Source organism: Argiope bruennichi, chromosome X2 (genome assembly GCF_947563725.1).
Source record: "Argiope bruennichi chromosome X2, qqArgBrue1.1, whole genome shotgun sequence".
Classification (NCBI taxonomy): domain Eukaryota; kingdom Metazoa; phylum Arthropoda; class Arachnida; order Araneae; family Araneidae; genus Argiope; species Argiope bruennichi.
In genome coordinates, this window is record NC_079163.1 from 60,051,202 (window position 1) to 60,066,338 (window position 15,137).

A 15,137-nucleotide genomic window follows, 5' to 3' on the forward strand; every position below is an offset into this window, starting at 1 on the left:
TTTCTTTTTTAAAAATTAAAAAAAAAAAGTGTGTCTCCAATTTTTTTTGTTAAGGTTTGATTACAAATATCAATTCACTTTCTGTGTTTGGCATTTCTCCCAAAAGTGCATATATTTCGTTGAATGATTTTCACTTAAAAACATACTTAAACAGTAAATGCTAACATTTTTTAATTGTCTTGTAATATTAAAATATAAGATCCATGATAAGATTTTGTTAGGAAAACTGAGAAATTGCTCATTAAAATAACTATCCTTGCTTAAATATACCAAACCATGCATTTGTCAATAACCTTTAGAAACATTTCCATACGTTGTGAGCTTCAATCGTGTGACGATAATTTAAGCTAACGAGTATATACCTATATTTACAAAAATGCCATCTCTAACTGTATATTGCTAATCATGTGCGTCAATAAACTTGGGGAACGGTTTGACACATACACTGAATTAAATTTGGCCCTAAACCAAAATTGTGTTGTCTATCTCTCATGATTTCCCTTATTTTAAGCTTATAAATATCATATACCTCTTATTTAGGTGAAATGCATGTGCTAAATGTGATTATAATGATTAAATATTGTGTCATTAATTTTAATTTATGTTTCATTTTCCTAGAAAGCGCCACCGAAATACTTGGTAAGCACATCGATCTCTCTATCTTACCAGCCTCTGTTGGAGGCAAAATGATCGACGCTAGTGGAGATCCTAATTGCCCTTCTCTGGTAATTTGATTTTTATGCTGTTATATTCACAGAAAAAAATGAATGAAGGCTTAGTTTCAGATATGAAGAAAGTTAAAATAAATAGATGTCAAGCACAGTTAAGATTCACATTTTGTAATTCCCAATCTAACCTACGAAGTCATAAAGACAAATATGAGAATCTTTTAGTACCTAAATTTGATATTTCCAATAGTATGAAAATGTATCTGTTAATTCCAAAGCAGTTCTTTGGAATAGCAATTTTATTCTGCTCTAATATTCAATATTTTGGAATAACCTTCCAGACTGTAGAGAAACTGTCATGAAACACTGAACTATATACTGTTAGGAAAGAATGGGGCAAAACAGAATAATTGAACTTTTGGTTTACTTGGCGTTGCAGTCAAGTTGATAGTGGAGCAGGAGCCTTTTTGTATGCAACAGCCATTTTGATAGTCTTTTGACTTGAGTAAGTTTTTCTAAGAAGTGAACTGGTTTCTCTGAAATGGTTTATTTGCTTCATTGCAAGTTGGTGCTGAATGAACACAACTTATTTATAATTTTAGATATGCTGATGTAGTAAATTGTGTATATAGTGTGATTCAGATATGCTTATGTAGTAAATAGTGTCTGTAGATGTTCTTCAGATATGCTAATGTAGTAAATAGTGTCTGTAGATGTGCTTCAGATATGCTGATATAGTAAATAGTGTATAATAGAAAGATATAAGAGCAAAAAGTGCAATCCTTAATGATTTAATTTATATATTTTTATAAAAACACTTTGTAAAAATCTAACGAAGGTTAACCAACCATAAATGTAATGTTAGACAAGGCGAGGAGGGTCTGAGGGGCAATATTTGTTCATATTTTTCGTATTTTCTATTTAAAAAAATAGTATTTTTTTTTATAAACAGTATGCATCACAAACCTGTCTATAATATATCTAAGAATTTGTAAGATTGAGTATGTAAAAGGAATCAAACAAAAAATTGTTATTTAGTAATTTTATTTAAAATTACCCTTCCAGCTTTAATACACTTGTTACAACGATTTAAGAATTATTTGAATGCCTGTCCTAATTCACTTTTTAGAATGACCTAAAACACGCATCGAAACTATATATATGTAAGCATTATTTTATGTGAAGCAGAATGCAGTTTGAAGACAGTGAAGATACTTTTGATTTCTTGACATCATTTTATTTCATTTTGAAGAAGCAGGCATATGTACAAGTGATGAGCACACAGAACGACACAGAAAGGAAATGAGGAAAAAGCTCTTGGACATTTTATCCGTGGTTTTATATAACCAGAGAAATTGATAGGGAAAATATTTCTTCATAGTGCTAATATATTATTAAGATTTCGATAGGGATTTTCGTTACACGCGTCGGCGAGGTAGGGGAAACACAGGGAGATTTTAAAAAAGAATTTGTCTCAGCGGTATTTTGTCTCTTCACGCGGAGTTTGGGAAAGTTAGGCCGATTCAGCAATTTTATATAGCTTCTCTTGAATTAATTAAGTCGAGACATTGGAATTGGATCGAGAAATAAGAGAATATTTTAGAATAAAGTTACTATGGGCTAAATTAAGATAAAACCTTGGAAATTAATTAAATTGAAAATAAGAGTTTAAAATATCATTCCATATATATATAATGGATTTGTTTTGATTTTGTGGTGAATGTTTTACTTCTATTCCACACTTTTAGTATCATATGGAAAATGCCATATATCATCAGTTATAAAATCGATTTTGGCAAATTTAAAAAAATTTTCAGCAGCTAACATGACACCTGTGCAATATGCACTTTCCATTATTTTTTGTTTGTGGAACAAACTTTTCACAAGCTTTTGTTTCCCCCCCTTCTTTATGTAGTTACAATTGTTTCTTTGTTCATGTTTAAAGAGGATTTCATTATTTTCAATGACACACAGCTATTTTTTTTTATGTGAGGTGTTTTAAATGAACCATGGCATCCGGTATGCTTGTTATGTTCTGGCTTATTACTTTGATAAAAAAAATGTGTATGTAGGAAAGCATTTGATCTACTTGAACAAGATTCTCCTTAAACTAATTTCATCATTTTTTTTTTTAATTTTACAAGGCTTTTTTCTTTTGTGCAAAATTTTTTATTGCAGCTCGTTTTCATCCTAATAATTCAACACAAGAGAATTTTACTTCGCTAATGACACACAGCCTTGCCTTACAGTGGTGGTCAAGTAAGAAAAATTGACATTTAAAGGCATATTAAAAGTGATACCCAAGTTTCCCTTACCTTTACATTAATATAAAAATCATTTTAAACAAGATTATGTAAAGCATAAAAAAAAAAATAAAGTGGTATCTGTGAAAATATTAAATATACTTAAATATTCAACAACACCAAAAATAATATTAAAATGTGCAATATACAAATGATTTTCTGCAGAAACTCAGTCTATTGTCTCTATTTGGTGAGGAATGTCTCTAAAGAAGGTTTGCACACAGTGTCCTTAAAATAGTAGTAGAAGGCTCACCAAAATTATCAAATTGAATGTAAAATAACGGAATAACAAATTTAACTTATGTAATAGTAATATATCAACATAGTTCTGATTTTTGTATGCAACACTTGAATCTGAAAATAATAATATGAGATTCAAAATACTCTTATTATAACATAAATATTTAAAACAAATGACATAAAAATATGTAATTGTAAAAGAAAGACTTTAACCTACTAGTTAGCCAATTAGTGGTGAATATTTGAACCTTGTCCACCAATTTCTAGTAGTGGGTGAAACTTAATGACCCAAAATTAGGACATCAAGAAGAGGGACGTAATTCTTATTCTCTCTCTCCTCTCATTCAGGAATATTTATTTCGAAAGTGGAGAACAACATACCCAGTATAAAAATAGAAAGAGATAGAAATTAATTGTAAGGTTCTCTCTATACTCACATCTCAATAAGACTGAGGTATTTGAATTTGTGATGGCGGCCATCACATCATCATCATGAAGAAAAGAATAACTCTTATAGTGGAGACTATGGGCTAACCTAAGTTAGAGATTATTTGGAAGAAACATGGGAAATAAAAGGATTTTTTTTAAAATTTAAATTATTATTCATGACTTAATTTTAATTTTTCTGTTGGATAATATGTTCTTAATTTTGATACATGGACAATATCAGTAGCCTTGTTTGTTAATGCATTTGGTTTTGTTATTTCATAATTTACATCTGAAATTTTAGTTACTATTTCATATGGACCTGAAAATACTGGAGATAATTTTCTACGATTTAGGTAATTAAATTCCTCATACATTACAATGTCACCAGGTTTGAATGGAGAATCTATAAATCTAGCATCATATCTTATTTTATTTTTATCATGATATTTTATTGTATTATCTTTAGCTAATTTTCTGACTTCTACTGGAGGATAGAATTGCTTTTGAGTTAAGGGAGGAGGATAAGGTAAAGTGCCAAATAACAAATATGCAGGAGGAAATTTTGTAACTGAATGGGGTGTTAAATTATATTCATTGATTACTTGTTCTAAAAGTTTAGTCCAAGGAATTTTAGTAGGAGAAGAATTGAGCTTGCACTTTAATTTAGTTACTATTGACTGGTTAACTCTTTCACATTTCCCATTAGTTTGTGGATGATTTGAAAATGTTAACAGATGCTTGACACTGTAATTTCTGAGGAAATGTTTGAATTTAGATGAGGTAAAAGCACCATCTCTATCAGTTAATAATTTGGAAGGAACCTGAATTTGGAAAACTTGCTTTAATATATTAATATAAGTTTCAGAATTTTCATTTTTGGAAGGAAAAGCCCAAACATATCTAGTTGCATGATCAATTACTATATGAAGAAATTTTTTATTTGAATTGTAATAGTTAAATCCACCAACAGTATCGATAGAAAGACATTCAAAAGGACGATCTGTGGGGAGCACAGCCTATAAAAGGCCAAATCTTTTTTGCTTTTTCTTTTTATTTAATTGACAAATATCACAATGTTTAACAAAAAGTGCAATATCTTGAGTAATATGGGGCCAATAATACTGAGGAGTAATTAAATTTATCAATTTTTGAGTGCCTGGATGCCTAAATTGTCCATGAGCCGTTTGCAAAACTTTTCTCCTAAGAGAAAACGGTATAACTATTTTAAACAATTTTTTCTTTTTAACAACAAGTACATCATTAATATTTTTATATTTAATTGTCTATTAATATTTTTATATTTAATTGTCTATTAATATTTTAATATTTAATTGTCTATTAATATTTTAATATTTTATTGTCAAGTACATCATTAATCTAATGATCTAATTATCTAAATTGTCTAATTATCTAAATTGTCTAAATTTTGATAGTGTTTTATCTCATCTAATTCCAATAAATGCACAGAATGTTGGAGTTATTGAGCAGTAGGATGCCTTGATAACATATCAGCTTCAACATTAGCTGTTTCCTTTAAATATTTAACTTCATTATCAAACATGCTTAGTTTTCAAGACTAACAAAATAATCTTCCCCTTAATTTTTTTATATTTTTAAACCAAACAAGAGCAGCATGATCAGTATGAATTATGAATTTTTTCCCATGTAAATAATAATAAAATTTATCAAAAGCATCCACTATTGCTAAACATTCCAACTCAGTTATACAATAACTTTTTTCATAAGAACATAAAGTTTTTGAATGATAAGATACAGGATGTAATTTACCAGAACAGTCAGGCTGTTTTAGAACAGCTCCAATGTCTACCTGAGATGCATCACAAAAAACATGAAGATGTAAATTAGGTTTATATAGTTGTAACACTGGTTTAGTTATCAATTTAATTTTTAACAATTCAAAAGCTTTTTGACAGTCTTCTTCCATTGCCATGGTGTATCTTTTTTAAAAAGATTATTTAAGGGTTCTCTTATTTTAGCATAAGAATCAATAAACTTACTATAAACATTTACAAAACCAAGAAAACCTTGAAGTTGTTTAACATTTTTTGGAGGTTGTAATTTTTTAATACTTTCAATATTATGATTATCGGGAGAAATGCATCCTTCTTTAACTTCATACCCCAAGAAATTAATTTTATCTTGAGCAAACACACATTTACAAAAATTTAATTTAATGTTTTCTTTTTCACACATTTGAAAAATCTGTTTTAAATGATCATAGTGTACCTCTAATGAGTTAGAGAAAACTACTATGTCATCAAAATAGTGACATGCAAAATTTGAAAATTTATGCTTATTTAAAATTCTATGAATAGTTCTATTGAATATTCCAGGTGCATTTTTAAAGCCAAAAGGTAGGGCTTGAAATTCATATAAAACTTCAGTAGTTACAAATGCCAATTTATGTTTATCTTGTTCATGCAAGGGTATGTGCCAATATCCAGATGCAAGATCCAAAGTTGAAAAAACTTTAGCAGTACTTAATTTATATAATAAGGTATCTATTCTAGGGAGAGGCTCTGCCTCCGATTGCAAAGGGAATTAATTTTACGATAATCAATACAAAGATGGCTTTTTCTATTTTCATCTCTTTTATATGCTAATGTTACAGGGGAGGAATAATTACTAGTAGATTCTTTTATTAAACCTGCAACTAACAAATTTTTAATTTGCTTATTTATTTCAATTTCATCAAGCCCTTTGGGACACTGGTAAATCAGATGTTAAATTTATTCTAGGGGGTTCCATTCTTATTTTACCAACATCATATTTATTTTTTGCAAACACATGAAAATATTCTGACACCAGAGATAACACAGGTTCAGATAGTTTATTTACAGTCAGAGGTGAGAAAATTTCCTCTGAGGTATTCATTACCTTGACCTTATTATCACTAATGTCATTAATTTTCAACAATATGTAAAGACATAATTATTATTGGTATGCAAGTTGGTAATAATTTTTCAATTTTGAATTATTTTATTTTTGTCACAATCTATAATTCACTTATATAAACCACAATTTGGAAGTAATAAAATGATATATGGTAAAGGATTGTCCATAATTTATAATATAATTTTCTTATTTATTTGGCCAATTTTTAAATATATGTCACAAATTTGGGTTAATTGGAACCTTCCATGTGCTTGTTTGACTCTAATAGGGTTTACATTTTTTCTTGTCAAGTTAAGTTTTTTTTACAATATCTGCAGATATAGTTGAAAGAGTGGATCCTGTGTCAATAACAATATTAACATTACTATGAAGCTTATAACCATTGTCCAAGTTAGCCAGACTTGGTAAAGTTGAGACGTGTCCGGAACTAATAATTGTAACTGTACTGGGCTAGGGGCCTCATTACTAAGAAGTAGAAGAATTTGGTTTCATTTTAGAATTTTGAAAAAAGAGGGATAAGAGGGACTTCTGTGCACGGGGAAGTCACATTGGCTGTTATTGGAGTATTGGTCATAAAGTGAGGTTGATAAATTGGACATGCTTGTGTCCAATGATAAACATTTGGAATACCTATTTGAGTGCAAATTCTAAATGGAGAAGATGGTAATCTTTCTTGAAAATGCAAATTATGACTATAGTTATTGTAATTATTGTGACATGGCCTTATTGAATTATGATAATTTTGTCTAAAATTATTGGGAGCTCAAGGAGAAAAGAATTTTGAAATCTATAATTAAAATTATGCCTAGGTGAAAAAGGTGCTGGTTGCCTTATTCTGATTTTAGTTTCATTACACCTTCCTGGGTTTGATTCTGAAGATTCTTCCATTTTTAATAGTTTAGTTGTTATTGTAAGCCATTTTGTAAGGGTACAAGGAGCTTTTATGCTAACCAATTGTTTTAGTTGAGTTGGCAGTCCATCAGTAAGACCTTCTAAAATCAGTTGTGGATTAAGGCCTAACTGTCTGCCACAATTTTTAATTTTTGATGAAAATAATCAACTAATTTAGAATTTTTTAAATCAAATTTGAATTGTGAAAAGTCAGAAAAATTAACAATATTGGGTTGCATAAACTGTTCAGTTAATATACAACATAAATCACCAAAATTATCAATATTTAAACAACTATTTATATAATGTGTTAAAGCTGACCCTTTTAGAAATTTAGCAATATTTTTCATTTTCCACAAATCAGTTTTGTTATTTTCTTGACAAATTTTGTTAAAATATCCTAACCATAAATCCATCTTCATCCCATTTTTGAGATCAAAAGGGATTATGGAGGGTTCTTGAGCTATTCGTTAATTTTCTTTTTTATCAATTTTAGTTTCTGAACCTTGAGAATTAGACACATTTGTTTTATCTTGGTCAGTCATTTTTCCAGATCTTAACAACATTAAAGTATATTTCAAATAAAAAACATTATAAATTTATGCATAAAATTTTAAAAAATAAACTTGATAAAAGACTAAAAATTCAATATTTTAAATAATATTATAAAAATATAACTTGCAATAATTCTAAAATTCAAAAATAAAAATCAAAAGAAAAGAAAAACACAATAAAAATTCTGATTTTCACCGTCGGGAAACACTAAACACTTTTTTGATAAATTATCACTTTCTTAATTAATCACAAAAATGCAATTTTGAGCACTGGAAATGGAGACCACGGCAGGTGACGGAAAGCTATTTTTATATTGAGTTGATAATATAACACACAAGTGATATTTTCGAAATTTGTTAGATTCAAGTTGGCACTGGAGACCACTGGCGAGTATTATATTGTGGTGATGATATAACGAGGAAATGACGTCGAGATCGGGATTATTCAGCACAGGTAAGGAGCCAGAAAATTTTTATGATGACAAGGAGCCCCAAATGCTTGAAGATACAAGGAGCACGCGCATGGTTACTATAGGCTAAATTAAGATAAAACCTTGGAAATTAATTAAATTGAAATTAAAAGTTTAAAATATCATTACATATATATAATATAATGGATTTCTTTTGATTTTGTGGTGAGTGTTTTACTTCTTTTCCACACTTTTAGTATCATATGGAAAATACCATATATCATCAGTTATAAAATCAATTTTAGCAAATTTAAAAACATTTTCAGCAGCGAAAATGACACCTGTGCAATATGCACTTTCCATTATTTTTTGTTTGGGGAACAAACCTTCCACAAGCTTTTGTTTTGCCTCATTCATTATGTAGTTAGAATTGTTTCTTTGTTGATGTTTAAAGATGGTTCCATTATTTTCAATGACACACAGCTATTTTTTTTATGTGAGGTGTTTTAAATGAACCATGGCATCGGGTATGCTTGTTATGTTCTGGCTTATTACTTTGATAAAAAAAAAATGTGTATGTAGGAAAGCATTTGATCTACTTGAACAAGATTCTCCTTAAAGATATCATTCTCCTCCTCAAAGATAGGTCATTTTTTTATTTTTATTTTTACGAGGCTTTTTTTCTTTTGTGCAAAAAATTTTATTGCAGCTCGTTTTTATCCTAATAATTCAACACGACAGAATTTTACTTTGCTAATGAACCGTCGTATCTTTTGTGTAAGTTTAACAAATGCGCAGAACTTTTGCCAGTACCCCAGCAGAACATTGATGTTTTCAATACATGCGCGATTATGCTGATGACACTAGTGTTAAGATACATTTAGACTCAATCGTAAAAATTATTAGGTACTCTGTTTATTCTAAAAATTTTCTGTTTTTTTTTGCCATTTATCAGTTAGCATTTCAATGAGTTTAATTTCAAATAAATATATTTTCAGTATAAAATGCCGATGAATTCTCCTGTTCCAGAAAGTCTGATGTTGTACAATCAATTTGGTGTTCTCGACAATGATCCGCTGGCTGTCAAAGTGGTTGTAGAATGTGGAGCTATACACAAAGTAGAAGCTGTCGTCACCGAACCTAATTCCTTTTTGCAGTGGGATTATCAAACAGTGAATTTTGATATATGCTTTGGACTTAATCTTAAAAAAGATCAAAATTCAGAAAGCAAGCAACTCTTGCCCGCCCGCCGAGTAGAAAGCCATAGAATCCCTGAATCGGGAAGTTTCACTTGTGAAGAGACGGGAATATGTAAGTCTTTAGACTTTTATTTACTTTTTATAATATGTTTGTATTACAAGCCGAAAACGTAGCCTTAAAAAGCGTATATTTCTACAAGTGACGGCAAATCATCGTTCTTCATTTTTAATTTATTCATAAATTAAATTAAGATTCTTTAGGAAGTATATAAACGTGCATAAACACCACTAATACTATAATGCAGTTTGTGGGCAATTAAAATGTTTCATTAGTGAGAAATAAATGAATAAAATTAAAAAAAAAAATCTCTACAAAAGAATGTGAGAGACATCATAGAAGAATAAGGATGAAAGTAGCTTGAGAAGACGTAAATAATTTTGTCCAATATCGGTTTTCTTCAGTAATTTCCATGCAATAGTAACGCTCTATTATTTGTATATCAATTTGTATGTGCACATAAAAAAGTAAATATTTTTATACAGCCTTTATTTAGACAAATTCTTTGATTATATGTGTCTTTGTGTGGAAGAATGATAAATATTTTTCGAAAGTTGGAAAAATCATTGTAACTTTGATACCGTCGAATTGTGCTTTGAAATGTAAGAAATATATAAGAACGATTTTATTAGTTTAAATGGCTGGCCTTTCAAAGCAGGCCATCATACTTATTTCCAGATATTGAACCAGATAAGTGTGGGAAGGAGGCGGAAAAGCTGTGAATTTTTCTTATATAATTAAAACTCTATAAATCTGAAAGGGAAAGTTCAAGAAAGTTATACAATAGGCTGTCTAATTTTAAGATAACTTAATAATAATAGAACAAGAGTAAATTAAAAAACCTGTTAATTTCAAAAAATATTTAGTTTTTTCCCTCTATTTGATATTTTTGTTTAGTAATTTCACTTAAATATGTGTCAATCGGAAACAAAATACCTGGTAACAATTTCAGATCAATATCTACATTGTTTTTTTAAATTCAGATTTAACAAATAAAACAGAGTCGCTAAAAACTGACTATCTGACTATCTGTCTCTCTATTGTCTCAGTTTATTGAGCGAGAACTCATTTTCCATTTTCCGTCGTTCATGAACTCTACCAATTAATATTTTTCGAATATCAGTCGCCACAAAATAAGATATTTTCTTACTTTTTCAAGTTTAACCTTAATTACCTTTTTAATTTTTATTTATTTATTTTTGGTAAATTATTAATAATTTTGGACCATTATAATGCGACCTTAAATTATAAAATAAGAGTTTTAGAGTAGGATTTTTTTTTTCTTTTTTCTTTTTTCTTTTTTCTGTCTGTGAATTTGGACAGATAGGAAAGTACCTATAAGCACTCTTCGGTAACTTTTTTTTTCGACATAACTGCGTTACTCGAAAAAAAATGCATATGTCTATCTGAAATTTTTTTCTAGGTATTTCTTTCGATTTGACACATACTTAAGTGAATTACAAAAATTTCGGTCAGATTGAAGAAATATGAAAAATATTTTCCAAATTTATTCTTTACTTAAAAATTTACTCTTATCCTATTTAAGACTTAACATTCAACGATTCATTGTATAGGTTTTTTAATACCACTAACTTCCCTTTTTAAAATTTTCTCCGGTTTAAAATTAGATCATTTTTAAAATTGAATATGTCGTTTGCGAGGTCACCTTATCGGAGGAGAAACTTTAGGATGGCCATATTGGATGCTAAATGCAATGATTACTTTAGCAATAAAGTCTTTACTGTAATTTATTTCCGAATTCAACGCCTTGGTTACTGACATAGTATAGTATATCTGTATTCATATATGTTTTTGCAGCATTATGTTGAAAGTACTAGAAAACTACATTAATTTTAGCGAGATTTCCTAATTAAAAATAGTTTTTGAAACCGAACATTGAATCTTCTAAAGAGTTTTTGAATTCAAAATCAGTTGCTGACGTATCAGGTAAATGCTTAGTTAAATTCTAAACAATTTCGAAATAATCGATGACAAAATCAAATTTCAAAATCAAATCTGACGAGCATGACTCTTATTTATAAACTTAATACGACCGCATAAAGTTAAATGTCTTTATGAATTTCAATTTGAAACTTTCACTTGGATGCTGGCTGAGTCATTGGAATTCGGTTATGCGAACACGAATCTCTGTATGATCTGTACTGTTTTAATAAAAGAACTAGCAGGATCTAAGACTTTCAAAATGAAAAGAATATTTCATGTAACCGAATTACTTCTTGTATTTGCGAAAAGACACTTCGACTGGCCTTTGCGATTACTATGAACAAATTTTAGACAAATTTTAATTTTTTGCTCATTGATTGTTAAGTTTAAATTAAAAAATACACTGCGTAATGCCATGGTGCAAATTATCAAAATATAAAAATACCAATAATATAATTTATTCTGAAGTTCTTACGGATTGAAATAATTAATTGAGAAAATATTTGCAACTGTTTTTTTTTTCAAATATTTTTGAATGCATAGCAAAATTATTAAATTATTATTATTAAAATTATTAATTATTATTATCAAATGGAATTAAACAAATTATTGTTAATGTTTGACCATTTCTGATTATTTATAATTTTGAGATTAAAAATAGCTAAATATTTTACCTTTTGTTGTTGTCGAAATGCCTGCAGATAACAGGCGTAACTATGCTCTCTTGAAGACAACGTATGTTGGCATTTATTTCATGTATGTCCTGCCTTGCTGTTATGTTATTGAAAACATTTTCCTCGGATACATATCGCTTCAAAAACAATTTAAATTACATCGCTTTTACGAAGCATTGACAAAAATTTACTTAAGCCTCGAAAGAGAAAAAATAATTTGACAGTTCACATACTTTAGTCAATAATAAGAGTTAAAATATATTATTGTCATCGGGAACCAATGACTGTACAGAATTTCGGAACGCTAGTACATGAGGAAATAAGCAAAAAAAAAAAAAAAAAAAAAAAATCGATTACAAAACTCCGTCATTACAAGCATTTAAAAGCATGTAAAGTTAAGTAAAAGCGTTTAATAAAAAACATTTCGCGTCCGTAATGTACTACTTACTTTTTTTGAGAGCGAGAGAATGTTGATTATTGCTTAATTAATATAATAAAACCTCTAATCTGTATTATAGATATTCAGAAATTTATTTCAGTTGCATATAATATATACTATTACTGCATTATTTCATCAAAGATAAATCTTATCAGAAAAGGAATTACTTTCAGTTTTAGTGAAATATCGCGTTTTTATAAAAATTTCGTTTATTTTTACACGTTTAAATTATATGAGTTTGATTGCTTTCTTTTTATTTTCTGTTTTTACGGGAATATGATTAGTTACATTTATACTGTCAATAATAAATGAAAATAATATTAACTGAATATTGTTTTATTTGCAGATGAATTGTTATTTGATAACTCATACAGCTGGTTTACTAGAAAGGAGCTTGTTTACAAAGTTTCCGTGTTGCCACCAGAAAAAAATCCATATGAATAATTGTTATATTTTTTAAAATTTTATATTTAAACTAATGGAAAATGCATGTATCTGTATTATTATTAATTCCAATAGATAACGGGTATTTTCTAATTCCTATTGCTTTTTATCACTCCCATTTTAATATTGTTAAATATTTTGTATGAATGAATAAATAAAAATATTTATCTGACAAATAAAGATAATTCTGTTCCTTGTTTCCTTTAAAAAATTTTCTATGCATTTTTTGATGTTTTAAGTGGAACGTCTCTCTTCATTTCGGCATTTAAAGAATTCTTATATATGATTCGGATTTCTGAAAAATAATTACTTTTTAAAGGTAACTTCATGATTTCTGCTTTTATTTAATATACGTTTTAAGCAACTTTATCTTCCAAAACAAATAAAAAAGCTAACTTAAATATATATTTTGTAGGATTAGGACAGTTTCTTCATAAATTTTCTCCCATCAATTTATTTAGATTAATGAGAGCTTTCTTTGAAAATTCATCAATAATCAAAGAAATATTTTAAAGTTTTGAAGAGTTTAGTTATATTAACATCCCGCTTTAAAGCAACACTAAGGGTATTTTGGGACGAACCTCCTAATTTTGAACCGTGGTCAGATGACGAGGACGACACCTGAGCTGGCACGCTTCCTCTCCAAATTTCCGCACCACACAAGCGGAAGGACGTTTGGGCCCGACGGATTTAGCGTGCATCAGATCCGCTTACACGACAGTTCTTCGGTGGAATTGGGTCTCGAACTTGAAACACTCCGGTTCCGAAGTCAAGACCTTACAACCAGGCCACCGCGGCCCGAAATTTTTAAGAGAGTATCTTCAAAACTTAACTCACATCTGCTTACTTGGAGTCTTAAATTTGATACAGAGTTAGCAAAAACGTATCACTTTCCATCTTAATAAGATTTAAACTAAACAAGTGGTAATGAAATGCAATTAGATATGAAGAAAAATAAATCCAAATTACCTGTGTTGAGAACAGAATTAATGTTATAAAATTTATCAGAGAAAACGGCACAATTCATAGCATTCGCAGAATTCATCGTTTTAAATGTTGATAAATTAGTCATTTTTTAAAATAATAAAATAGATTTAAACATTTTATTTTCTCTAGAGTTGCAGATCTGTTCTTTGTCTCTAGTATTCATTTCAAAAATTTGTTTTATTTTTTTTAGACATATTATTAATCCAAGTTGAAAATTCACCGCAATTTTAGTTTCGTTCTAATTTTATCAATATTTTTTTTTAAATATGAATTCTGCTAATATATTAGATGAAAAATATCCTATAATAAATTATTAGAATTTGTTATTTTTATAAGACTAACGACTACAACAGAAGATCACAAAGTAACGTAACAGTCTGGGTTGTAGAAAAAAATATTTGCTGCAAGCAAATATGAAGAATGGCTTAGAGTATCGATTGCAATGATTTGGCAATTTCAAAGTATCCAGGAATAAATTTTATAAAATATTCAGGTGCAAGACAAATTTGCAACTTTAAAAAGCTGTAGGAATTGAAAATCTCGAGAGCGGCGACTGGTGAGGGATCCATTTTGAATTGTTTAACCCAAAAATATGATTTTCCTTTGGAAGAAAGAGCATTTCCTGAACTTTATTTCAAGATCGTAATAGGAAACATTCTGTAAAATGCATTTAAGCTTCTGAAGAATTACACATTCATGTTGGAAAGAAATTGTAATTTCACTATATAAATGAGAGGCGATTTGTTAGTCAAGAAGTCACAATCATATGGTTAGTGAATCTTTGAAAGCAATGTAGCGAAACGAAGAATCCAGACGCAGTTTCGAGGAATTCATTTTATCCATTCAGAACTCATTCAGTTTTATACACTCTTGATGCGTAATAGGCACATGCTTCAAATTTAATGCTATAAATATTTTCGAATTTCGTTAAAATTCGATTATATCTTCAGTAGTATTTGGGCAGAATATTGGGACACAATC

The 15,137-nt window shown here is 28.9% G+C and overlaps 1 protein-coding gene across 4 annotated transcripts in view; it reads left to right on the forward strand.

The window, feature by feature from the left end:
• LOC129960074 (SEC14-like protein 2) overlaps positions 1 to 13,354 on the forward strand; it is a 51,211-nt gene extending 37,857 nt beyond the window's left edge. For all 4 annotated transcript variants that reach the window (XM_056073159.1, XM_056073161.1, XM_056073157.1 and 1 more), the window contains exons 11-13: positions 619 to 725; positions 9,410 to 9,722; positions 13,072 to 13,354. In XM_056073159.1, coding sequence (XP_055929134.1) covers positions 619 to 725; positions 9,410 to 9,722; positions 13,072 to 13,169 — 518 coding nt within the window. In that variant the 3' untranslated portion in view covers positions 13,170 to 13,354. The remainder of the gene's footprint in view (positions 1 to 618; positions 726 to 9,409; positions 9,723 to 13,071) is intronic.
• The last annotated feature ends 1,783 nt before the right edge of the window (positions 13,355 to 15,137 follow it).